The sequence below is a fragment of the Erinaceus europaeus genome, chromosome 6, assembly GCF_950295315.1.
Source record: "Erinaceus europaeus chromosome 6, mEriEur2.1, whole genome shotgun sequence".
Lineage (NCBI taxonomy): Eukaryota > Metazoa > Chordata > Mammalia > Eulipotyphla > Erinaceidae > Erinaceus > Erinaceus europaeus.
This window is the reverse complement of record NC_080167.1, coordinates 2,096,437-2,120,441: the sequence shown is the minus strand read 5'-3', so window position 1 is coordinate 2,120,441 and position 24,005 is coordinate 2,096,437. Positions and strand designations below refer to the sequence as shown.

The following is a 24,005-nucleotide window of genomic DNA, read 5'->3' as shown; positions in this document are numbered from 1 at the left end:
GTGTTAGCGTCTGTGTGTGCCTGTCTGCTCCAGCACCTGCACTCACAGGCACACGCGCACACGCATACACTCTCACACACACACACACACTGCCCTGCACCGCTGCTCTCACGCCCTGGTGTTAGCGTCTGTGTGTGCCTGTCTGCTCCAGCACCTGCACTCACAGGCACACACGCGCACACGCATACACACTCACACACACACACACACTCAAGCCCACGATTCTTTTTTATTTTCTTATCTTTCACTACGGCACTGCTCAGCTCTGGTTTATGGTGGTGTAGGGAATTGAACCTGGAACTATGGAGCCTTAGCCAAGAGAATCTGTTTGCATAACCATTATGCTGTCTACTCCTGCCCCACACTCACACACACTCATACATATATGCACATTCACACATGTACACACACACACACATTCACATTCACACACTCATACAACACACACACAGCTTGCCACTGTGTCCCTGTGCCCAGCAGGCCTGTCCTGGACCTCTGGGCTCCTCGCCCACCACTGTGGGGTGCCCTGTGGAGTCCAGGTCCCAGGGAGCAGGGCTGGGAACAGACGCTGGCAGACGCCGCCTGTGCCCGGAGTGACCCCCCCTCAGCCTCCTCCAGGCCCGGCGGCAAGGACACGCCATCCGCCCAGTCTCCTTGGAGGCAGACAGCCCTGTTTGTGTCTGGCACGTCCCGACTCGGCCCGCACCCCCGCCCCTCCTTGCGCTCCGTCCTGCCCGTCCTTCCCCGCCGGGTGGCAGCCCCTGCCCCTCCTCACCCTGAGGGGGCTGGGTAGGGGGCTCCCTTCAGAAAGCCCATGAGGGCCCCAGACTCCCAGCTGCCCATGGCCCTCAGTTCAGGCCTCAGTTTCCCACTCTGGGAAGTGGGAGGAAGGTCAGGCCAGAGACTCCCCAGGCCTGTGCACATCAGGGCTGGAAGGTCGGGGACAGGCAGGGGTGCAGGGAAGGGGACGTGAGTGCTTGAAGCAGCCCCCAGCATAAGAAGTAGGGGCAGTGCCCCTAGGTCTAGGGGCTGGACTTGGGGTGCAGTCCTTGCTCAGCCTCCCTGTGGGTGCCCCTCCTCTGGACAGAGGTAGTCACTGAGGCAGCGGGGGCCATGCCGTAAGGAGCCGGCACCCCGCCTCCAGCACTAGCTCACAACCAGGCCAGCCGGGCTCCCACGCCGAGGACAGCACCTGTCCCCGCTCAAGTCCTCGGTCAGGGAGGCTGGCGTTCCGGGAAGGGCCGTCTGCAGAGTCAGCTCTCCACCCCAGCCTCCTGGCTCGTTGCCCACCTAGTACTGCCCGTCCATCTCCTGTCACTGCCCGGCAGGGCCAGAGGGCCATCCAGGGCTGGCGGTGGGGGCTGCTGGGAGCTGGGGCCCCAGGGGAACCCATGCTGGGCCTGGTGGTGGGAAAGAATGCTGGGAGCCAGAGTGCCTGGGGTGGACCCCTCCTGGGCCTGGCGGTGGGAGGAGGGTGCTAGGAGTTGAGGCCCCTGGAGCACCTCTCCTGGGCCTGGCAGTGGCCTTGCAGGCACTGCCACCTGTCTGTGAACAGGGCAGGCTGTTCACTTATTCATTCATTCATTCATTCATTTGCCACCAGGTGTGACCCCAAGTCCTGCCAGGACAGCACACAGAGTGAGTGAGGGGCGGCCAGGAGACCAGGGCGTCTCACAGGAAAGGTGACTTTTGAGTGAAGGCCTGAGGATCGCAGGGGGCCGTGACTTGTCAGGGGGACACAGGGCACCCACCCTTTCACACTGTGCAGGGCTCCAGGGCAGAGTGGGCAGGGTGGGCAGGGGACGGGCATTTCCAAGCCTTGCTGACCTCAGGTCCCCTGGGGTAATGTGGGATCACTGGGGAGCCGGGGGGCAACCAGCTGGGTCTGGGAGGAGCCACTGGTGGGGTGGGGGTGGCTCCCCCTCGGTCCTTCTAATTCGCTTGTCCACATGTGTGTAGTGAAGCCCCTCAGCCTCTCGTGAATCCCACCCAAAGGTGCCCCTTCGTGCTCTCTCCCTGAGGGCCAGTTTGGAAGCTGTGTGTGTGCACAGGAGTCAGCCAGATAAGGTCCTCAGTGTCCAACCTTCTCTGGGCCTCAGTTTCCCCTTCTGAGCAACAGCATGTAGGGCAGGGGTAGATAGCATAATGGTTATGCAAACAGACTCTCATGCCAGAGGCTCCCAAGTCCCAGGCTCAATCCCCTGCACCACCATAAACCAGATCTGACTAAGCATGGCTCTGGCGAGAAAGAGAGGGAGGGGGAGGGGAGGGAGAGAGAGAGGGAGAGGGAGAGGGAGAGAGAGAGAGAGAGAGAGAGAGACGCAGCAAGTGGATGAGCCTGAGCTTCCGTCTTGTTCTAGGAGGTGGAGACCCTGGGCAGTGAGTGTCAAGGCTGTGGCTCTGCTTGGAGGATAGACGGATGGGGACGGCCTGGCTCAGAGGGGCCCCTGCCCACCCCGCTCTCTAGGGGCCTGGGCCGTGCACCCTGGGTGTCTTCACTCAGTGCTCTCCAGGACCCTGCCATGGAGTGGGGACCCCGAGCCTGGGATGGCACGTGGGGACTCAGGCCAGGTCTCCTCACCCCGCCCCGGCCCCTGGCCCCGCACGGCCCCCTAGTTCACCCCGTCCCCTGCAGCTTCTCTGATTACACAGTCATAAAGCACACGTCTCTAACGATCCAATTAGTAACACCATTACTGCTCTGTCCGGGATTAAAATTACCAATTAAATAGTTGTTGGTTTTATCATCACTTAGGCTTGACACTTTGGGGGCACGGGGGTGGGGCAGGGGTGCCCACAGGCAGCCCCTCTCTGGGTGGAGGGCTATAGGAAGAGGTAAAGCCGGCAGCACAGCCCCGGGGGGCTCCCACCCACCCCAGCGCCGCCCCCAACATCTTGGACCCCAAAAGACCCTAATCCTGCCTTGGGGTGGAGGGGTTCCCCAAAACCTGGTGCTCCTTGAGTGTCTCTTTGTGGGGAGCCTTCGGGGCCTCGTCTCAGGACAACGGAGGCCTTGTGGATACAGAACCAGAGCCTGAGGCCTGGGCGGGAGCTGGCACCTGTTGGGTGTGGAGGCACAGGGTGGCTCTCACGGGGGTGGGCACTGTCTGGGGGGGTGCCTGCTGTCAGGCCTTCCCTTGGTTCTCCGGAGATGGTTCCCCCTTGTCCTGAAGCTTCCACCACAGCTGAAGGGGCAGGGCCAGGATTTGTAGGAAGCAGCATGGCCTAAGGACTCCCCCAGAGGCATGCTTCAGGGAGGGGCCCTCACCTCCAGGTGCTTCCCCGGAACCGTGGTGGGTTGTCTGCCCCCACCCAGCCCTGCAGCCATGCCGGCAGCTCTCGCCTGAGGAACAGGACGTTCGTGCCCCCGGAGAGGCACCCTCAACTTGCCAGGGTTCACAGGGTGACCATGCTCCCCAAAGGCCTGAGCCAAAGTGGAGGGCACAGGCCTCACTCGCCTGGAAGTGGGTTTTTGTCCAGGGAGCTGATGCCCGGGGCATTCTGGCCCAGTGTCCGGTCAGAGGCAACAGACCGAGGTGGCAGCTGGGGGCCCAGAGCAATTAGGAGCTGCCTGGTGCTCAGCTCCCACTAGCTGCCACAGTTGTCACTCGGGCCAGGGGACACCTGAGTAGGCCTCCACTCCTCTGTGCAAGAGACAGCCTGGAGGGGACGGGTGCGAGTGCTTCCCTGGGTGGGAGGGACCATACCCAAGTTCCTCCCACGATTCCCAAACTACCCTCCTCCCAGCCTCCCCTCTTTTTTTCTGGCTGCACCCTGAAAACCCCTTCAGGGTTCTCTTAAAAATGCGCCTTTCTGGGAGTCGGGCGGTAGTGCAGCAGGTTAAGTGTAGGTGGCGCAAAGCATAAGGACTGGTGTAAGGATCCCGGTTCGAACCCCGGCTCCCCACCTGCAGGGGAGTCACTTCACAGGCAGTGAAGCAGGTCTGCAGGTGTCTGTCTTTCTCTCCCCCTCTCTGTCTTCCCCTCCTCTCTCCGTTTCTCTCTGTCCTATCCAACAACAACAATAAAAACAACAAGGACAACAAAAAGGAAATAAATAAATATTTTTAAAAAAAAACCTTTGTATGGGGACCAGGCGGTGACGCACCTGGTTAAGGGCACACACCACAGTGTGCAAGGACCCAGGTTCAAGCCCCTAGTCCCCACCTGCAGGGGGAAAGCTTCACAAGTGGTAAAGCTGGGCTGCAGGTGTCTCTCTCTGTCTCTCTCCCTCTCCATCTCCCCCTCCCTTCTCATGTCTCTCTGTCTCTATCTAATAATAAGTAAATAGATCTATTTTAAGAAAAAAAAGTCTTTGTGCAGCCCAGGAGGTGGTGCAGCGGACAGGGCACTGGACTCAAAAGCATGAGGTCTGGAGTGCAAGCCCCAGAACTTCATGTGCCAGAGTGAAGCTCTGCTTCTCTCTCTCTCTAGTAAACAAATATCAACAGTAAATCAACAAACATGCCTTCGTAGGGACCCAGGAGATGGCTCAGCAGAAGGGCACAGGGTCCTTGCCTGAGGTTCTGGGTCCAGCCCCTGGCATCACTGCAGGACACCTGGGACCAAGAGTGTGGAGCCCTGTGGGTGGTGAGGCAAAGACTTGGTGTCCCTCCTTTCCCAGCCGCCCTCTGTCTCTAAAAGCCATCGTGACAAAATTGGGTCAGTGAGGTGACACCGAAGCATCCATCACACGTGCTCGAGGCCCTGGGTCCGTATAAAATTAAAAAAAAGCCAAACTGCGTGTGTGGACTCAGCCCAGCCTGGAATGGACCCGTGTCTTCCAAGCCAGCTTCTGCAGTTTCTGTAGTCAAAGCCCATGCTGGGGGCTCCCAGCTCTGCCCTGGGGCACGTCATCCCCTTCAAAACACTCGGGGCTGAGGAGCTCAGGGTGCAGAGGGCAGCACCACAGGCACCAGGTGGGGCACAGCCCTCACTGCCACTGTCACCAGCTTGTGGGGGTGGCAGCTGTAGCCTTGCCTTATAGCACTGGAGAGTGAGGCAGGACGGGGGGCTGGGATCCGGGCACAGAGCCGGTATGTCCGGTCATGCTGGACTCCGTGTCCCGTCACCAAGTGACTTGTTAAGGACCTGAGCTCTAGCCCCTTCACTCCACTTCCCTGACACGGGGCTCTGGCTCCTGTCACGTCCTGTCCTCTGGGGACCGAGCATCTGAGGGCTCAGAGGTGTGTGCAGGGCAGAGCAGGGCAGCATCTGAGCAGATTGGGGACTGAGGGATCCACTCACACCCCCTCCCGGCTGGGTGTGTCTCTACAAGTCTAGAAATTCCATTATTCATCAAGCAACTGAGTGTATCTGGACGATGAATATTTTATCCACCTGCAGATACTGTCCCGGTGGCTTTCGGGACACTGCTGCCCCCTGGCCAGCAGACCAAGCCCTCTCTGGACACTCCCACTCCTTCTGCACCCCCACGTCCTCTCTGGACACCCCCATGTGCCCTCTCCACCCTCCCCCAGCACCTGCTGCCTCTGGCCCCCAGTTCAGACGTGCTGTGGTCACTGCCCTGGTGTGACCTTGGACTCAGTACTTGTCTTCTGCCCCCTGTGACTTCCTCGGCTCAGTGGACGCACTGCCGCCCGGTCAGCTCCTCAGGAGCGGGTGGACGTGTCCTCAGTTTCCCGTAAGCCGGTGGCCAGCTCTCAGACGCCGCTGTCCCTGGTGCTGCTGGCCAGTAGCCTGGCACTGCTGCCCTCCTGGGAGGGCTGAGCCTCCCTGCACAGGCTCTCTCCCTGCCCCTGGGAGGGTACTTCCTCTCCCTGCTTCTCCAGCACCTAGTCGGAGATCAGAGGGAAGGCCCACAGGGAGCCCTCCAGGGATGTGCTCAGAGTCTCAGGGTGCCACCCAGGGAGTGAGTGTGATGGCGGCTGTACCTTCCCCAGACAGGACGAGGAATCGATAGACATAATTCACACCCTGCGAGGGCGCCATCTGCTCCACAGAGGGGAGGCCGGCTGAGGTGCTGGAGGGTGGGTGGGGAGGCTTGCTCCTTGACTCATTCACTCTCTCACTCGCTCACTCACGTAGCTGGTGTCCCCGCAACCCCCTCCCCCCACCAGGACGGGTGGGTGGGAGGCACAGATGCCGGCCCCTGCGCCGCCGAGAGGGTCCTCCTGCCCTAGCCTCTGCTCTGGGAGCTGCCGGGCACACCTCGCCCTGCTTAACAGGTGGGAAACTGAGGCCTGAAGAGGGCAGCACAGACCCCAAAACCCCACGGAGAGCTCTGGGGTCTCTACGCAAATCTGTGTTCCTACCTCCATGAGCAGTCGAGGCACTGCTCTCCTGTCCTCTGTAAAATCTGTGGCTGTCGTGGTCCAGTGATAAAGCACTGGACTCTCAAGCATGAGGTCCTGAGTTGGATCCCCGGCAGCAGATGTGACAGAGTGATGTCTGGTTCTTTCTCCTCTTATCTTTCTCATATATAAACAAACAAATAAAATCAATCTGTGGCTGTCTCCCCCCATTGTCCATTCAACCCTGCCCTGGCTCCAGGGGGCTGGACTTGAGGCCAGAGCTGGCTCACAGAGACCACCTGGGGTCCCAGTGCAGGACAGCAGCCCCCAGACACAGCACCTGGGAGAGACCATCCTGGCCCAGAACCTGGCTCTGAGGCGCATGGCTTTGCAGAAGGCAGGACCAGCCTGAACCCCCAAGGGCTGTGGTGTCAGGGGTGTTCCGACACCATGAGTGTATGACCCTGCTGGGTCCTGCCCCAGGAGGAGCTGGTCACAGGCCAGGACCAGGGTCGGGGGGGTGGACACTCACCCCCTACCTCAACTCAGTCCCCGCCCCCCCCCCAACCCCGGGCCTGGACACCCCGCTCGCTCTGTCCTGTCTGGGGTGTTGCTCTGGTCCTTTGAAAGACTGAGCCACAGAGGCCATGGTGGTGGTGGGGGGTGGTGACCGTGACCCCACTGAGTGAGTGCCCACACTCCCCTGTGCCCCTGGGGTCCAGCAGATCCCCCCACTCCACGGGCATGATGGTCACTAATTCAAAGACCCAGGAGCTTTATGTTGGGGGAGCTCCCAGAGGCCCACAGGCAGCTCCCCCACACCCAAAGCCAGCAGAGGTCAGAAAGCCTGACTCTAGAGGGCTTCCTGGAGGGGTCGCTCTGCCCCTCTCAAGCCCCGGCTCCCCCAGAACTGGGCAGAGAGGGAAGTACAGACTGTGGCTTCCTTCGCTGCCTGCCCCATCCGTCTGGCTCGGCCAAGTTGAGGAGCTGGGCAGTGCTGATTACCGGCCCCCAGAGCAGAGGCTCAATCAACAGAAGGGCCTCCCTGCGATCAGCTTCCCTGCTGCCCCCGGGGCTGACAGGATCCGAGGGGGCAGGGCGGCGGTTCTGAGGGGCCCGGAGGCCCAGGGTGACCACCCCCATGGATCTGTGCACATGGACACGGCTTGGGGCCTGCACACCAGGGCCGCCTCCCCTCCAGCTGCACCCTCCCCAGTCTGGGCCCTCGGTCACCCCCGCGGGCAACAGGACACACTTGCTGCTCCTGCCAGCCCCAGCATGTTGAAGGCAGGGAGGTTGGGCTGTGTGGACCCACAGCCCAGACTCTGGCCCCTGCCCCTCGGCCAGCAGCCCTCTATGGGCTGGGGTCCCTGGGGAGAGGGGGCAAGGTCAGGGGGGACCTGGGGTCCTGCCCGTGACCTTGGTCACTGCCCTTTCCTCTCTCGGCCTCAGTTTCCCCAGCTGGGGGCCTCGTGGGTGCCCAGGGAGTGAGTGAGTGTGGGGGCCTGAGCTCGCTGGGGGGGTGCGACTCCCAGGCAGGAGGTGGGAACAGGTGGAGCGCCCCCCAGCGAACGGCCAGGCGCCGGGCAGGGGAGCTGGGAGCCAAGCGCAGGCGGCGGTGGGTGGGGGAGGCGGGTGGGGGCGGCGGCTCAGAGCGCAGCGGCGGCGGGCAGGGTGGCCGCGGGCAGGGCGGTGGCATGGCCGCAGGCAGCGGGAAGCAGCGGCAGCGTGGACAGCGGCGTGGACAGCGGCGGGCGGCTGCCCCAGGCCCAGCGCCGCCCCCGGCCCCGCGGGGCCCCCGGGAGCCCAGCGGCCGCATGGCCCGGCCACGCGGGGCACAGGGGCACTAGCCCCCCGCCGGCCCTCACCGCGCCCCCCGCCCGGCCGCGGTCCATGCGCCCGGGCCGTGAAGTTTGCGGCGGGCGGGCGGGCGCCGAGCCGCCACCATGCCGTTCCACCCGGTGACAGCGGCATTGATGTACCGGGGCATCTACACGGTGCCCAGTCTGCTGTCGGAGCAGCGCGCCGTGGACATCCCGGAGGACGAGCTGGAGGGTACGCCGGGGGCAGGGGAGTCGGGGTCCGGGGCTGGCGCTGCGGAAACTTGCCACCGCAGCAGGTCACGGTGCGCCGGTGTCGCCACGGTGCAGGTGCGGCATTGGGGGGGGATCCCTGCAGCCCCTCTCTTTCCTTTCCCGTTCCGCCCCACTGTGTGTGGGGACGCGGCCACTCAGCCGGGCGGGGGGGTGCGACTCCCCAGGCTCCCGCAGGGCCCCCTCCGCCACCCCCCACCGCCACCTGCCTGCCCCGCGGGGACCCCCGCCTGAGCGCCCTGGAGGCGAGCCGGGAGGCGGCGACAACAAGTGGCCAGATGGGGCGGCTTGGTGGTGGCTGCCCAACCTGGAAGAGAAAGCAGAGGCTTGGGGCCACAGCCACCCCTCCGCGGGGTCCCCCACCTCCCACGTGATAGGGACCCAAGGCTGCCATGCAGAGGAGGGGGTTGTTTGGGGGAGCAGGGAGGAGACCCTCCAGTCCTGGGAGCTGTTTCCCTACCCCATGAGAGGCAGGCAGTCAGCCCCCCACCCCCAGAGCCGGGGGGCTCCAGGAGTGGAAGCGGGTCTGGGCTGAGGGGAGGCTGGGTCCCCTGGAAGCTGCTTCTCTGGTGTTGGGGGAGGGGCTGATCTGAGCCCGGGTGCAGGGTGCAGGCCCGTCCTGGAGTCTGGTGCTAGCAGGCTGGGGGGCGGGGTACAGCAGACTCAGTGGCACAGTGGGGATGATGGAGCCCCCGGGGAGTCAGGGAGAGAGGGCTTCGTCTGCAAGCCCTGATGGCAGCAGATGCCGGGGTGTCTGTCTGCCTGGGTGGGGGTGATCTGGAAGGAGGAAGAACCCCCCACACACACTGCACCACAGGCTTGGAGCCACCTGCTCCTGCCAAAGTCCCCCCCCCCCCCCAGCACATGGAGACCCGGTCTGCTGACAGCCGTGGGAGCACAGAGGGACGAGGGACAGTACAGCTTTAGGGGCTCTGGCCATGAAGCCCAGGGAAGGGGGGTCCCTGGGGCAGAAGGGCAGAGGCTGCTCTGTAACCACAGCCTTCTACAGTTCTGTTTTGCCCACCGTCCCTCACAGCTCATCGTCGGGACCCAGGGCCCCTCTCCTTGCTCCCAGAACCCCCTCCCCACGGCCACCCTGTGTCTCCAGCCTGGGAAGGGAGTGAGAGGAGGCTGACCTGCAGGGTGCCCAGGGCAGTGGGTGGGCAGCGAGGGGCAAGGAGGCCAGGCTCCCCTTGGGCCGCTTCACAGACACCCTGGCGGGAGCCCAGCAGCCTTAGTCACCAGCCCCAGCCAGTGCGGTCCCCGCTCCTTCTCCTGTCTCCTTGTCCTGGGCTGGGGAGCAGAGGGGCCGGGCATAGGGGGCATCTGAAGGGCAGGTGGGGGGAGACAGGAGCACACAGCTGCCTGGTAGTCCCAGGCCATCTGCCACCCCCAGACCAGAGTTCCTGGCTCCCCCGCCCTGCCTGGTGGCCCCGCTTGTAGCCACTGGGAGCTCCTGCCAGGGCAAAGGTTGTCTGTGCCTGTTGCCGGATCCCCGTGCCCTCTCTGCCCCCACCAGGCCCACAAGCGGCCCTGCCCCAGGCTGTCACGCTAGACCCTGGTCTTCTGCAGGGTGCCTGCCCGTGGGGCTGCTATGCTGTGGTCTGCTCCACCTCCAGGGGCTGGCTGGTCACTGCAGGGAGGAAGGCATGGGGGGGGGGGGTCCAGGCATGGACCAGGGCTCCCTGGCTGGCCAGGTGGTGCTGTCTCCACTCTCTGCACCACCACCCACCCCCAGAGTGACCTTGGGACAGTCGCGGCTGGCCTTGCCTCAGTTTCCCCTGCTGCAACAGGAAGTTGGCTTGCTCCCTCTGTAGGGGGGTTGGACATGGAGGCACTACCCTGGGGCTTGGCACACAGCAGGGTCCAGGGGCACTGCCGCAGTGGCGGGCGTGGGACTGCGGGTGTGTGTGTGGAGGGGGGAGGTAGGTGCTGGAGGGCCCAGGCTGCGGCAGGCAGAGGTGATGGGCAGAGATGGGGGCGGCCACCCAGCCCCTGAGTGCATGGAGGGGTCAGATGCCCCAGGAGCCCCCCGTGTCCGTCCCCAGCACTCACACAGGGACACCGGTACATGAGGGGACAGGAGTAGGAGCTGCCGCAAACCCCAGCCCAGCCCTTTGTGGTGAGAAAGGAGGAAGGGGTCAGACAGACAGATAGGCAACCAGGCAGCCTCCGGGCTGGGCTCTGGGACTGGCCCAGTCAGACAGTGAAGCCTACGCTGAGCGTGGTCAGTGTGAGCTCTGGGGCACACTGCCTAGCCCTGCTCCCCGCTAGACAGACACTTGGGGAAGCCAAGTGGTGGGTGTGGGGCCAAGGCTATCCACCCCCCCCCCCCAGTGACCGACACTCCTCTGCACACCCACCATCTGCAGATGTGTTGGGCGCCCCCCAGCGGGTGCTGGAAACTCAGGCCCTACTGCAACACTCCGGGATGGGGACCGGGCAGCATGTGGGGGACAGTGGCCTGGAAACTGGAGGCCCTGCCAGCCCCGTCTGGGCCAGGCGTCCCCATGCCAAGAGGGAGAAGCCAGGCCTCCCCGCTCTCCCCCCACCGGTGGGGGGGGCAGGCTTTCGGGGAAAGGTGTGGCCAGCTGTGCTGGCAGACACTGCCCCCCACCCCAAGCCCCTGGCAGAGCCCCAGCTGTGGGACAAACACTCCATTTCACAGATGGAACACCAGAGGCTCTAGAGGGCGGGGGCATGCCGGCACAGGCCATGGGCAGCACCGCCTAAGCCGCCGTCTGAGCCCCCAGCACCGGGCAGCCCAGTCTCCTGGCTCTGCTGCCCACGATCCAATGGCCTGCGGCCTGCACTGGGGCCCTGCCAGGCCGGCTCCTCTTCCCTCCCCGCTGTGGCTGGCAGCACAGAGGCCTGGGCTCACCCGCCAGGAGGAGGCACCGCACTGGGCTTTGAACCCGGGTCTGCTTGCCCTCCAGTGCTTCTGTGAACTTGGCCTTGGGGCTCAGCGAGGCAGGGTGGGGGGACAGGGCTGTGCCCTGAACCTGGAGGCCTCGGAGCTTAGCTCTGCCTGAGAGACGCCTTGTCTGCTGGGCCGGGGCGGCGACAGAGACCAGGCAGGGCCGGGCTCCCCGGCAGCTCGCTCCGTGGGTGGCCCCTGGAGTCCCACGACCCACACACTTCTGCTTGAGGGACAGGCCCTGCTGCAGGTGACAGGGTTAGGGTTAGGATGAGCCTGGTCTGCTGCCGGCGGGCGCGTGTGGCACTCAGCCCGTGACGCCATGTGGTTAAGAGCTGACGGGCCGGGGAGCCCACAGAAGCCACAGGCTCAGTCCCTGGTACCATTTTATGCCACAGCGGAGAAGTGCTCTGGGGTCTCTCTTGTGACAAATGAAGCCGGGTGGCGGTGCATCTAGCAGAGTGCTCGTGGTGACACATGCACGGACCAGGGTTCAAGGCCCCTGTTCTCACCTGAGAGGAAGATTCATGAGTGCCAAACAGTGCTGCAGGTGTCTCTCCTGTGAATCTCCTCCTCTCTGCCTCTCTGAGAAAGAGGAAAAACAGGAACTGCTAAGAGCAATGGAGTAGGCACATGGGCATGAGTCCAAGAGAAACCTAGTAGAAAAAAGAAAGAAAAAGAGAAATTGTGTGGAGTTGTACCCCTCTATCCTACGGTTTATACAATGTTTCCTTTTTATAAGTAAAAAAAAAAAAATTAAAAAAAAAGAGAGAAAAAGATGGGGCCGGGTGGTGGCGCACCTGGTTGAGCGCATGTTACAGTGCACAAAGACCAGGGTTCGAGCCTCCAGTCCCTACCTACAGGGAGAAAGCTTTGCAAGTGGTGAAGCAGGGCTGCAGGTGTCTCTCTCTCTCTCTCTCTCTACCTCCCTTCCTCCTCTCAATTTCTGGGTGTCCCTATCCAATAAATAAGTAAAGATAATAAAATAAATTTTAAAAAGGGGGTCGGGCCATGGTGCAGTGGGTTAAGCACATGTGGCGTAAAGCACAAGGACCGGCGTAAGGATCCCGGTTCGAGCCCCCGGCTCCCCACCTGCAGAGGATTCGCTTCACAAGCGGTGAAGCAGGTCTGCAGGTGTCTGTCTTTCTCTCCCCCCTCTGCCTTCCCCTCCTCTCTCCATTTCTCTCTGTCCTGTCCAACAATGACGACAACAATAATAACTACAACAATAAAACAACAAGGCAACAAAAGGGAATAAATAAATATTTAAAAAGAAAGAAAGAAGAAGAGAGAAAGGGGGAAGAATGAGAAAGGGTCAGAAAGAAAAGGAATAAATGAAGGTGGGAGAGAAAAATTGGGGGTGGGGAGCAGCCTGTGGGGCCACGACAGTGGGGAGACAAGGAGAGGCCCCACCCTGCTGGTCCCTGGGGTGTACTGGAGTCTCCCAGAGGGGGGAGGACCCTCGGGGGGCAGAGCCACACGTCCAGAGACCTCCGGTGGCCGGCGTCCAGGGCACCTCAGCCGCAGAGTGTGGTCGGGTCAGGAGGGCAGCAGCTCCGGCCAGAGGCTGCGGCTGGTGGCCCTGGTGTCCTCGGGGGCCAGCACCCTCTCGGCATCCCCCGTGGCTGCTGGGCTCTCACATCTTGGGGGTGAGAAGTCACTGCTCTGGGTGGCCCAGGGAAGCCGGAGCTGTCCAGGAATTTCCTCAGTGCAGGACCCAGACTGGCCCAGAGCAGAGTTCGCACCCCAGTGGCAAGGCAGGGCCGGTCCCCACGTCTGTGGGCCTGGGGTCTAGGCGGCTCCCACGTGGCCTTCGGCGTCTGGATGTATGTCAGCCTCTCAGCTCTGGGTCTGACACCTGCAGCCCTTTGGGGGCTCAGGGGAAGCCACTTCCCCGGACACCATGGTTTGGGGCTGTGGTGGGGTCCCAGGCTGGCAGGGTCAGGACTGACCCCAAGGTACAGGACCCCACAGTCCGTTTCAGAGCCCACAGCCCCAGGGCCAGCCTGACCCCTGTGGCCCCCAAACTTGACTGTGCGCTGGCCATGGAGTCGCCTGGTGTCTGGTCTGAGGTGTGCATGCCCAGCCTGGCTCTGTCCTGCTGCATGTAGACACACACACAGACACACACACACACACACACACACACATGCATGCGCACACAGACACGCACATGAACGCACACGAATGCACACACATGCATGCACACAGACATGCACATGCACACACACGCACACAAGACACACACGTACACACATGCACACAGAGACATGCACATGCACACACACACACAGAGACATGCACACACATGCACACGCACAGAGACATACACACACATGCACACAGAGAGACATGCACACAGAGACACATATGCACGCACACAGACATGCACATACACACACATAGACACGCACATGCACACACACACACACGCTCTCCTCTCCCTTCTGCAGTGTCAGCGCCGGGAGGCTGGGGTACAGATGGAGAAGAGAAGTTGAGGTGTATGGAGGCTCCCCCACACCCCTGCAGAGGACATGCTCACTGGGCACCTTCTGGGGAGTGGGGACAGGAGACAGAAAGGCAGAGAACAAGGGGGGTGGGATGTCCTGGGAGACCCCCACCACCTCCCCACTTCAGGCTGGGGAGACCGAGGCCAGGGTCACGTGTCGAGCGGGATGCTGGTTCCCAGGCCCGGCACTGCTTCCATCCTCAGCCATCAGGCCCTGAGTTTCCCTCTGTACAGTAGGGGGCAGAGCGTCTCCACACTGGGGGTGTCTGGGTCCAGCTGTAGTTGGGGGCCGGGTGGAGGGAGTTGGGTGTGAGGCCGGCGGCCCCCAGAGCCCCCAGCCATAACCGTGTCCTTGCAGCGCAGGACCCCAGCGCGGCCACACGAGGTCGCTGCGAGCGGAGCCCGAGCCCAGAGCTCCACGGGGTGGGGGAACCCCTCTGCTCGGCCGTCTGGCCTGGCCCTTGGGCTCAGGCTTTGGTTCCTGTTACCCAGGGTCCCGGGGAGGGGTCTGTCTCACCCCTTCCACCCGCTCCCCACCGCAGAGATCCGAGAGGCCTTCAAAGTCTTCGACCGGGACGGCAATGGCTTCATCTCCAAGCAGGAGCTGGGCACTGCCATGCGCTCCCTGGGTTACATGCCCAACGAGGTGGAGCTGGAGGTCATCATCCAGCGGCTGGACATGGATGGTGAGCGGTGGGCGGCCAGCAGGGACTCCTGACGTGCGGGGAGGCGGCAAGCAGGTGACACCCCTCCAGCAGGGGCTGGGGAGAGCACCCCTTCCAGTGGCTGAGGCCCGGGTGCCAGTCCCGTCACCACCTGTGGATGGCAGAGCTCCCCCATCTCTCCCTTTTTCTTTTTAAATATTTATTTTCCATTTTGTTGCCCTTGTTCTTCATTGTTGTAATTATTGTTGTTGTTATTGATGTTGTCGTTGTTGGATAGGACAGAGAGAAATGGAGAGAGGAGGGGAAGACAGAGAGGGGGAGAGAAAGACAGACACCTGCAGACCTGCCTCACCACTTGTGATGTGACTCCCCTGCAGGTGGGGAGCCGGGGGCTGGAACCCGGATCCTTATGCCAGTCCTTGCACTTTGTGCCACCTGCGCTTAATTCGTTGCGCTACCACCCGACTCCCCTTCCTTTTTCTTTTTATCCAGCTCAGCTCTGGTTTATTGTGGTGCCAGGGGATTGGGACTTTGGGGCCTCAGGCATGAGTCTCTTGCATAACCATTATGCTATCTGCCCCACCTTGTCCTGTCTCTCTTCCTAACTGGGTCAAGCGCACATATGACAAAGCACAGGGATTTGGTTTGAGCCGCCGGCTCCCCACCTGTCTTTCTCTGCCCCTCTGTCTTCCCCTCCTCTCTCCATTTCTCTCTGTCCTATCTAACAATGACAACATCAATAACAGTAATAACTACAACAACAACGAAAAACAACAAGGACAACAAAAGAGAAAATAAATAAATAAAATATTTTTAAAAAAGATATTTTAAAAAAATATTCAGTGATGAACTCACAGGCTTTCCTGAGGAGCGAGCCCGGGGCTCAGCAAGGCCAGGCCCTTGTCTGGTCCCCAGAGCTCCTGGCAGTCTCCATGTGGCGGGGTGCCAGGGGAGACCCCCTGCTCACAGACCCTGGTCTGCCACAGGGGACGGCCAAGTGGACTTTGAGGAGTTTGTGACTCTCCTGGGACCCAAGCTCTCCACCTCGGGGATCCCGGAGAGGTTCCACGGCACCGACTTCGACACGGTCTTCTGGAAGGTGGGCCGCCCCCCTCCCCGCCCTCCCATGACGGGCTGTGCCGGGCCGCAGGGCGACCGAGTCCCACCCCGGGCAGGGGCGTCCACGCCAGTCCCGTCTTGTCTGGTGCTCCGGGGGCGGCCTGGGTGTGTGGAGGATGGGCGGGGTGTGTGTGTGTGGGCACTGGTGGCCAGCACTCTGTCCGTGTGTCCCCCCCCTCCCCAGTGTGACATGCAGAAGCTGACAGTGGACGAACTGAAGCGTCTGCTCTACGACACCTTCTGCGAGCACCTGTCCATGAAGGACATCGAGAACATCATCATGACGGAGGAGGAGAGCCACCTGGGCACGGCGGAGGAGTGCCCCGTGGACGTGGAGAGTGAGTGTCCCCGCGGGGGCCGGGCCCTGAGGGGGGCGGGCGGCCGGAGGCGAAGGGGGCCCTGACTCCTCTGAGGCCCCGCTGTCCCGCGCCCCCAGCCTGCTCCAACCAGCAGATCCGCCAGACGTGCGTGCGCAAGAGCCTCATCTGCGCCTTCGCCATCGCCTTTGTCATCAGCGTCATGCTCATCGCGGCCAACCAGGTGCTGCGCAGCGGCATGAAGTAGCCGGGTGTGGGGGTGGCCTGTGCCCGGGCTCCCCACTGCCCCCGCCTCCGCCCCAGAGATTCCCACCCCGCAGCCCTGGCCTTGCATGGAGCCTCGGCCGCCCATGGAGGGCCCCCCGCCTGCGCCCTCCCGCTGGCCTAGATGTAGCGCCCTCCCCGTCGGGCCCTGAGGCATCAGAGGGGCACATGCCCACAGCCCCCACCGCCCCGTCTGTTCTGACCTGAGGCCGCAGGCCTGGGTGCAGGCAGGGTGGCACCGAGGCAGAGTCCCCTGCCCCCCTTTCTGGCCTGAGTCCGGCCCCCTGTGGGATTAGATCCCTGGGCCCTAAATCCGGGATCTAACTCGGCCCAACCCCGCCACGCCCCTCAGGGCCAGTCTCCTCGCTTCAGGGCCCGAGGCTCAGGGCACCCCGAGACTGGGCCTGTTTCCTGTTGGAACCCCTTCTGGGAGGGGTGCGGCTGGGGAGGAAGGTAGAGTGAGGCCCCAAGTAGCCTGGGTCGAGTCCCCGTGGTCAGTCACCCGGAGGCCAGCCCAGCCTGGCCCTGTGGGCACAGGAAGCTCCACTGCCCGTCTCCCTCCCGGGCATGGGGTCCGCCGCACCCCTCACTGCCCCACCCACTCCTCCAGGTGGAGGCCCGGCTGCCCCTGTGCTGGGTGGGGGCCTGGGGCAGCATAACAGGTGGGCACTGAGCACCTCTCCCCAGGCCGGCGGTCACACTTGCAGAGGAGCTGTGCCCCCCACCCCCCACCCCTGCCTCCCAGCCCGCATGTCCTGGGGCACAGATGGAGAAAGTGCAACGGGCCAGGTGATGAGACAAACTTTATAAACACGAAGAGAACACGCCCTCACTCCTCTGTCCCGCATGTCCCGGAGGGAGGGGACAGGGCAGAGTGTCCCATGTGGACTCGGTCCACACCAGGGTGATGCCCCAGAGGCCCTGGCCTCAGTCTGAGCGCTTCCTTGGACTGTGTGTGAGCAGGGTGGTGCTCAGGGGCTCAGCCCCACTGGACGCTGGGCTGCAGGGGCCATCCCCCGGGCGGGGGTGCCCGCAGGGAGGGGGGCAGCTCCTGGATGGGCGGCCAGCCCACAGGGTACTGGAAGATGGCGGCTCTGGTGGGCTCGATCCTGGAGAGGAAGGGACAGGGTTCAAGTGAGACACAGCCCAGACATGCTGCCCCAGAGGGTTTTACCGGGAGGCGGAGCCCCCAAAACACAGACCTTGGAGCCCACCCCCTGGCCTCCAGGGAGAGCAGGCAGGGAAGGGGCTCACATACAAGGGTCTCAGCCCTGAGACTATGGGGGGGGGGGGCGCCCAGAGCAGCCGCTGTGCCTGCAGGGGTGCTGTGTGGGGCCAGGAGGAAGAAATGCTTATAAAATAATGTATATAGCATGACACTATTTTTGTTGAGAAATATATAACATATATAAATGCATAAAAACCTGGAAGACACGCCAACCACGTGCAGTACTTCTGTCTGAGTACGTGACTCCTGGTGATGGGTTTTTTTTTTTTTTTTTACCAGAGTATTGATCAGCTCTGGTTTACGGTGGTGCGGGGGAGTGAACCTGGGACTTTGAAGCCTCAGGCATGACAGCCTGTTTGCATAACCATTATGCTGTCTACCCCTGCCCTGGTGGGTTTGCTTTTCTACTTCTTTGTACCTTTTCAGAGTCTTACTAAGACGGGAGTCTACGGAACAGAGAAACACCTACTAGTGTTTCTAAGGTGACGTTTCTCGCGCCCTTCTCTGCCTTCCCCGAAGGCCTGGGTCCCTGCAGCTGCTGGATGGAGGCTGCAGCTCTGGGTTCTGCCCAGGGCACCCTGCAGGATGGAGGTGACCCTGATAGTCTCCCTAGGGGCCCTTCCTGGGAGCCCCAGACCCTTCTTCTGGAGGATGGCGGGCTCCTGGGCTGCTCAGAGCCCTGAGACCCCGAGGTGGGGGCGGTGGGGGGGGTGACTGGACTCTGCAGGGATAGCAGTGCTGGCTACCTGCCAGCTGGATCAGGGCAGCATCTGGGAGGGGGTTGGAAGGGGATTAAAAGGATCAAGTGGCAATCTGCAGAGACAACAAGGCAGGAGAGCACCAGCCCCGGGGATTAGTCTCATCCTGGCAGGGCAGAAGCAGCACACAGTGCGGGCACTGGGTGCGAGTCCTCTCCAGAGCAGCCTCGGGTCCGGGGCACAGCCCCTGCTGGGGTGGGGGGTGTCGGTGACACAGACTGTCCCCTGGTCCTGCCAGCTGCCCGTCCTGGAGCCCAGCCGGTCCTGGGACAGGACGGCAGGGTGGAGCCTTCAGAGGGCGCAGCGTGCATGCCCCGGGGGTGGGGGGTGCTGGCTCCTGGCCCAGGGCAGGGGACCCGGGGACATACCTGCAGCTCGGGGCTGTGCTCAGCCGCTCGGCCCTCTTCTCCAGCCAGTCCTCCAGGTGAACCTCCGGCAGCTCCAGCACCTCCAGGGGCCACTCCCGGGCCCGTCTCTCCTCTGCTAGGACGGGAGGGGCAAGTGAGTGGTGGCCCGGGGTCCCCAGCCCGTCCCAGCTGCTGCCCCCCGGGACTTGCACCCAGGATGCGAGGGGAACCCAGCTGCCCCAGGGGCCTGTGGTTACAGACAGGCTTGAGTCCCGGCTCAGACACTGGCTGGGTTCCCCCTCTCTCCATCTCATAAAGCAACAATTGTTAGACAGCACCTTCGTTTACTCAGAGAGGCGCTTCGAGTGGATAACAGAATAAGAGGGGTGGGCCACGTGGTGGTGCAGTCAGTTAAGCTAAGCATACACACTACAGTGTGCAAGGTCCTGGGTTCAAGCCCCTGTCCCTACCTGCAGGGGGAAAGCTTCACCAGTGCAAGTATCTCTCTCTCTCCTGCTCCCTTCTTAATTTCTTTTCTTTCTTTTTTTTTTTTTTAATATTTGATTTATTTATTCATGAGAAAGATAGGAGGAGAGAGAAAGAACCAGATATCACTCTGGTACATGTGCTGCCGGGGATCAAACTCAGGACCTCATGCTTGAGAGTCCAATGCTTTATCCACTGCGCCTCCTCTTGGACCACTCCCCTCTTAAATTCTCTCTGGCTCTATCCAGTAATAACTAAAACAGAGTGGACTCCAAAAAAAATAAATAAAAGTGAGAGTCGGGGTGTCTGGGAAGGCCCAGGTCCGAGGGACGTGGTCTCACAGGGCAGTGCCAGCTTGCCAACTGCACACACACATCATCTCATGTGCTTTCTTGGATGCCACCCGGGCCCGCAGATGACGCCTGCTGGCAGGGGACAAGGTGAGGCCTTGGGGCCTCCGGAGGTGGAGAGAAGGCCCCTCGTGCAGGGGGGCGGCTCCTGGCATCGGCCCCTTGTCCCCGGGGCACCCACCCCACACTGTGGCTGCCAATGAGAGGAAGGGAGGGCACCCAGGCCACCCAGCTGTGCCCAGAACCCCCGACGTACCCTCCACCTGGATACTCAGCTCCTGCAGGTCTCGCTCAGACATGTGGGAGAATCTGCAGTTGTTGCCGAAGTCGCACCGACCTGTGACAAGAGACAGTCACTTCAGGACAGGCTCCCGCGGGGCCTGAGGGCTGGCCACCCACCCCGCATTGAAAGCAGGGACTAGGGGCCTGGAGGTGGCTCTGTGGGTAGAGTGCACACCTTACAGCGTGAGTTTTTCTTTTCTTTTCTGGTTCCAACAAGCGGTTCATCTGCACGTTTAAGACAAGACCCCTGCCCTGGGGGGAGAGCCATCGCTAGGCCTTCTGCACAATCCCTCCTGCACTCCCTCCCTCCCCGCAAAAGGCCGAGAAGCCCAGCTTCCTCCAGTCTAAGAAGCTGAGGTACTGAGCCGCAGACGCATGGGAGGGGACGGCAGATGACGCGACAGGACACACGAGGGCTTCTGTCCTGCCTCCCCCTCTAGACAGGAAAGAGTGTGGGGGGGGGGACACAAGGTCCTGAGCCCCCGCCTGCCCCGCCCTCACTGCCAGCTTCTCTGGGGCTTCACTCGCTGGGGCTCCTGCCTCTGAGCCAAGCTCCAGCCCTCATTCTTGGCGGCCACCTCAGACCCTGGAGCCTGCTGGTGGGAGGAGCAGCAGGGTGTGGGCCACCAGTACTGGGCTCAGTCCCTCCCGCCTCCCATCCCTGCCAGTCTGCCTGCTCCTCCCTGAGCCTGTCAGATCGGGTCCGGGTCTGAGCTGCTGAGGACGGGGCTCCGGAAGCCCTCAGCCACGGTCCCTCGTGCCGCCTGACTGAGGTGACAAGGCCGCAGAGTGGGCCTGGGGGTGCTGCCTGCGGGGAGGGAGAGGGTCTCACCTGAAAGCAGGAACTTCCTGCAGGGCCGCTTGTTCTGCTCATCCAGCAAGATGGCAGCTGCATCTGCAGGGGGAGAGAGAGGGGGGCTCAGACTCAAGAGACCCAGGCGCTTCCTGTCCCTGAGAGATACCCAGTGCCAGGCCACGCATGGAGCTCCCCAGGGCCTTCCGTGGCTCTCTCATGTGGTGCCGGGGCTCGAAACAAGGCCTTATGCTTGGGAAGGTGCACACAACGGCTGGCAAGCCATCTCCAGGTCCCGGCCCCCGTGGCACAGAGGGGACTTGGTGCTGTGGCCTCTCGCTCTCTCCGCTTCTCTAAGAAGCCTGGGCCTCAGGGGCCCCCTTCCCGGAGGCCAGGCTCCTGGGACTGACCCCAGGGTCCTTCTCGCTCCACCTCTCAGGCCACCGCCGGCCTGTTTGCTCGCTCCTCTGGGCGTCTGTCTGCAAACAGCCAGGAGTGCACCAGCCTGAAGATTTAGTAGGACGCCACAGCCGTGTCCCTGCTTCCAGCCCCGAGGTCGCACTAATCTCTGAGGACGGGCCCTGAGCAAACAGCCTGCATGCTGCCCAGTGAGCTGCCGGGGCGGGGCGGGGGGTCGCGTCAGGAGAATTTGATGCTGCAGAGGGAGGGTGGAGACGGCGGGAGCACATGCCCATGGAGGGGAGACTGAGGTCGGGGAGAGGGCACGGGCAGGAAGGGCACCGCCACGGTTCTGTGACAGGCTCGTGACAGGCTGGTGACAGGCTGGTGACGGGTGGCGCGGGCAGTGAGGTGTCGTGCTGACGCCCAGGCGGCCTGGCCTCACGGCCTGCAGGCTCCTGACCACGGTGCTGTGTGCACCTCGAACCCAGAGCCGGGAGGCTGCCTGGGGAGCCAGGCGCCTGGGACGGGCTCTTGGAGGAGCCTGGGGGCCCGGGGGAGGGGAGACCCCCTTGATACAGGTAAGCGGGGACCCGGCCTGCCAGCCGCCTTCACAGAGCTGACCTCCCCCCATGTGTCCACCGTGTCACGTGTCACCGGCCAGAGCACTGTGGTGGACGGGGCCAGTGAGCGCTCACTGCAGGTCACAGTCCCACGAACGGCCTGGCCTCAGGCCGTCTGACTCCCAGGCCCAGAAGATGGGGGCAGGGCTGCGAACAAGCTCTGGAGGTGCTCGCTGAGCGGCTCACGGTGCCCCTTTCACGTCTTCTAGAACCTTCTGTCTGTCAGCTGGGACCCAACACCAGACAGCCCTTGACTGGGAATACGGGGCAGGGAGCACTGGGAATACGGGGCAGGGAGCACTGGCCTGTGCGGCCCCTAGGGCCCCCTCCCGACCTAAGGGCCCGGCGTCCCGCCCCGTCTCTGAGCGGGGACAGGGGCACCGCTGGGGGCTGGTGAGTATGGGACATGCAGCCGCGAGGCCCCAGGTTCGAGCCTGGGTGCCGGGGCGGATGCCCACCTCGGAAGTTGTCGTACCACACCTTCTTGGCCTTGAGGTGCTGCAGCCCGTTGAGGTGCTTCTTGCGGTTGTGGAGGTTGTCCTGGAAGGAGCGGTCACAGTAGTCACAGAAGTAGCGCTTCCCCATGGCCTGGCCGCTGCAGGAACACAGAACAGAACAGGGTCTTGGGACACCCACGCCCAGGGTGCCCGTGTGGGGCCCTTCCACAGCGGAGCCCCCCTCCCCAGGCTCATCACAGAGAAGCCCACTGAGGGCCTGGAGGGGCTCGGAGGGTAGCGCGGAGTGTGGGAGGGGGAGGGCATCTCCCAGCCCCTCTCAGCTTCATGCGGAGCACCTGGGAGCCTCCTTCCTGACCCCCCAGTGGTCACAGAACTGCAGCCTCGGGTGGCTGGGCTGCGGGGCCCACGCGGAACACGGGAGCAAGCGCAGGGACCCCCCCCCAACCCCCCCCCCCCCCCCCGCACACAGGGAGCGGCCACGCACCACCATATATCCTGTCCCCAGGCCAGGGCCTGCCCCACGTGGACGGGTGGGGAGATGGGTAGCTTCCTGGGCTCGTGGAGTGGGAGACTGGCCTGTCACAGGAGGGGACAGGCGGCCCTCTCCTCATGGCGGCCGAGAGGCTCCTCTCACACGCGCGGACCTGATAAATTAAATGTGGCAGTTTTGATACGAGCCGTCCTGCAATAAGCTGACGGGATGAATGTTTAAGGGCCTCCGCTTAAGGAGCCATCAGCGCTGTCGGGGCCAGGCGGGGCGGCCGGGGGTGGCCGGGGGCCTCCCTGCCCTGCAGAAGCACGGGGCGGGGGGAGCAGCCCTGGCCTGCCAACCTCACACGCTTATTTTCCGTGCCGCACCAGGGAGAGAGCCGGGGCCTGGGGCATGTGCGACACGGCCGGCAGCCCCCAGGCCCGTTCCTCATCCTCCATTCCTCCATTTCTTGGGGGACGGGGCGGGGAGAGACACCACAGCCCGGCTCTACCGTGGCAGGGGGCTGGAGCTAGAACCCGGGCCACAGCTGAGTCCCAGGGCAGCGGCAAGGTCACCTTGTCTGCACCTCATGGCTCCCGACAGGCTGGCCAAGGCCGGGCTCTGCGCCCCCGCAGACAAACCCCCCCCCCCGGCCGTGGGTCCTAGCTCAAGGCGGGACCTGCAGCGCTGTCCTGCTTGGGAGGGGACAGCTGGCCTCTCTGCCGGCATGGAGCGGACACCGCGTGGGGTGCTGACTGAGCGGGCCTCCGCGTGACTCACCGCACCCTGTCCGGAACGCAGCAATCTGGCCATTCCCCCAACACAGGCTGTGCCGCCACCCACCCACCCCTGCCCGGGGCTGCGAGTCCTCGCACCGGCTGGCGCCCCGGAGTCCTGCCAGGTGGCAAGGGGCTCCCGGCGGCAGGGGAGGTGGCGGGCGACACAGACAGCCTTCTGGGCTCACGTGGCTCTGCCCTTTGCCCTCTGAGACCTCTTGGTCCCGGGTCTAGCTGGGACAGGCGCTCAGCCCAGCACAGAGAGAACCCTGGCTCCTGTGCCGGGGCGAGAGCACCCTCCCAGCACCCTAGGACCAGCTGACTTCGAACTGCAGCAAAGGGCTGGGAGGGGCCCAGCAGTCTTCGAAGCACCACGGCACAGACGTCCACAGGCCAGGCTGAGGTGTGTCTGTCTCTTCCTTCCTCCAAGTTTATAGAATAAAAAATTGGCCTGGGGCGGGGAGTCAGGCGGTAGAGGCAGCGGGTTAAGTGCAGGCGGTGCAAAGGGCAAGGACCGGCATAAGGATCCCAGTTCGAGCCCCCAGTCCCCGCCCACAGGGGAAGCTTCAGCAGTAGCCGCAAAGTGCTGCAGATGTCTCTTTCTCTCTCTCCCCCGCACTCCGCCTCTCTCAGAATAAATTATGATTCTTTAAAAAATAAAAAGGAAAGGGAGTCGGGTGGTAGCCAGCGGGTTAAGCACACGTGGTGCAAAGAGCAGGGACTGGTGTAAGGATCTCGGTTCAAGCCCCCGGCTCCCCACCTGCAGGGGAGTGAGTCACTTCACAGGCGGTGAAGCAGGTCTGCAGGTGTCTGTCTTTCTCTCCCCCTCTCAGTCTTCCCCTCCTGTCTCCATTTCTCTCTGTCCTATCCAACAACAACAATAAAACAACAAGGGC

The 24,005-nt window shown here is 62.9% G+C and overlaps 2 protein-coding genes across 2 annotated transcripts; one reads left to right on the top strand and one right to left on the bottom strand.

The window, feature by feature from the left end:
- Nucleotides 1–8,083: 8,083 nt before the first annotated feature.
- On the top strand, nucleotides 8,084–16,459 carry CABP7 (calcium binding protein 7). Its single transcript, XM_060192617.1, has 5 exons — nucleotides 8,084–8,308; nucleotides 14,315–14,458; nucleotides 15,424–15,536; nucleotides 15,741–15,894; nucleotides 15,993–16,459. The coding sequence occupies exons 1-5, from the start codon at nucleotides 8,200–8,202 to the stop codon at nucleotides 16,118–16,120; spliced, it is 648 nt and encodes a 215-aa protein (XP_060048600.1). The 5' UTR covers nucleotides 8,084–8,199; the 3' UTR covers nucleotides 16,121–16,459.
- Nucleotides 16,460–16,923: 464 nt separating this feature from the next.
- On the bottom strand, nucleotides 16,924–21,998 carry ZMAT5 (zinc finger matrin-type 5). Its single transcript, XM_007529588.3, has 5 exons — nucleotides 21,862–21,998; nucleotides 20,421–20,483; nucleotides 19,563–19,643; nucleotides 18,492–18,603; nucleotides 16,924–17,246 (listed from the first exon to the last, which is right to left on the bottom strand). The coding sequence occupies exons 1-5, from the start codon at nucleotides 21,986–21,988 to the stop codon at nucleotides 17,117–17,119; spliced, it is 513 nt and encodes a 170-aa protein (XP_007529650.1). The 5' UTR covers nucleotides 21,989–21,998; the 3' UTR covers nucleotides 16,924–17,116.
- Nucleotides 21,999–24,005: the final 2,007 nt, after the last annotated feature.

Bases quoted from the DNA above. Each gene is read 5' to 3' on its own strand.
- CABP7 (XM_060192617.1), top strand. From the start codon at position 8,200: ATGCCGTTCCACCCGGTGACAGCGGCATTGATGTACCGGGGCATCTAC. The intron at 14,459-15,423 runs GTGAGCGGTGGG...GGTCTGCCACAG, and splicing joins CCAGCGGCTGGACATGGATG to GGGACGGCCAAGTGGACTTT. The intron at 15,895-15,992 runs GTGAGTGTCCCC...CCGCGCCCCCAG, and splicing joins GTGCCCCGTGGACGTGGAGA to CCTGCTCCAACCAGCAGATC.
- ZMAT5 (XM_007529588.3), bottom strand. From the start codon at position 21,988: ATGGGGAAGCGCTACTTCTGTGACTACTGTGACCGCTCCTTCCAGGAC. The intron at 19,644-20,420 runs GTGAGACCCTCT...CTCTTGTCACAG, and splicing joins CAGGAAGTTCCTGCTTTCAG to GTCGGTGCGACTTCGGCAAC. The intron at 17,247-18,491 runs GTATGTCCCCGG...CTTCCTCTCCAG, and splicing joins AGCACAGCCCCGAGCTGCAG to GATCGAGCCCACCAGAGCCG.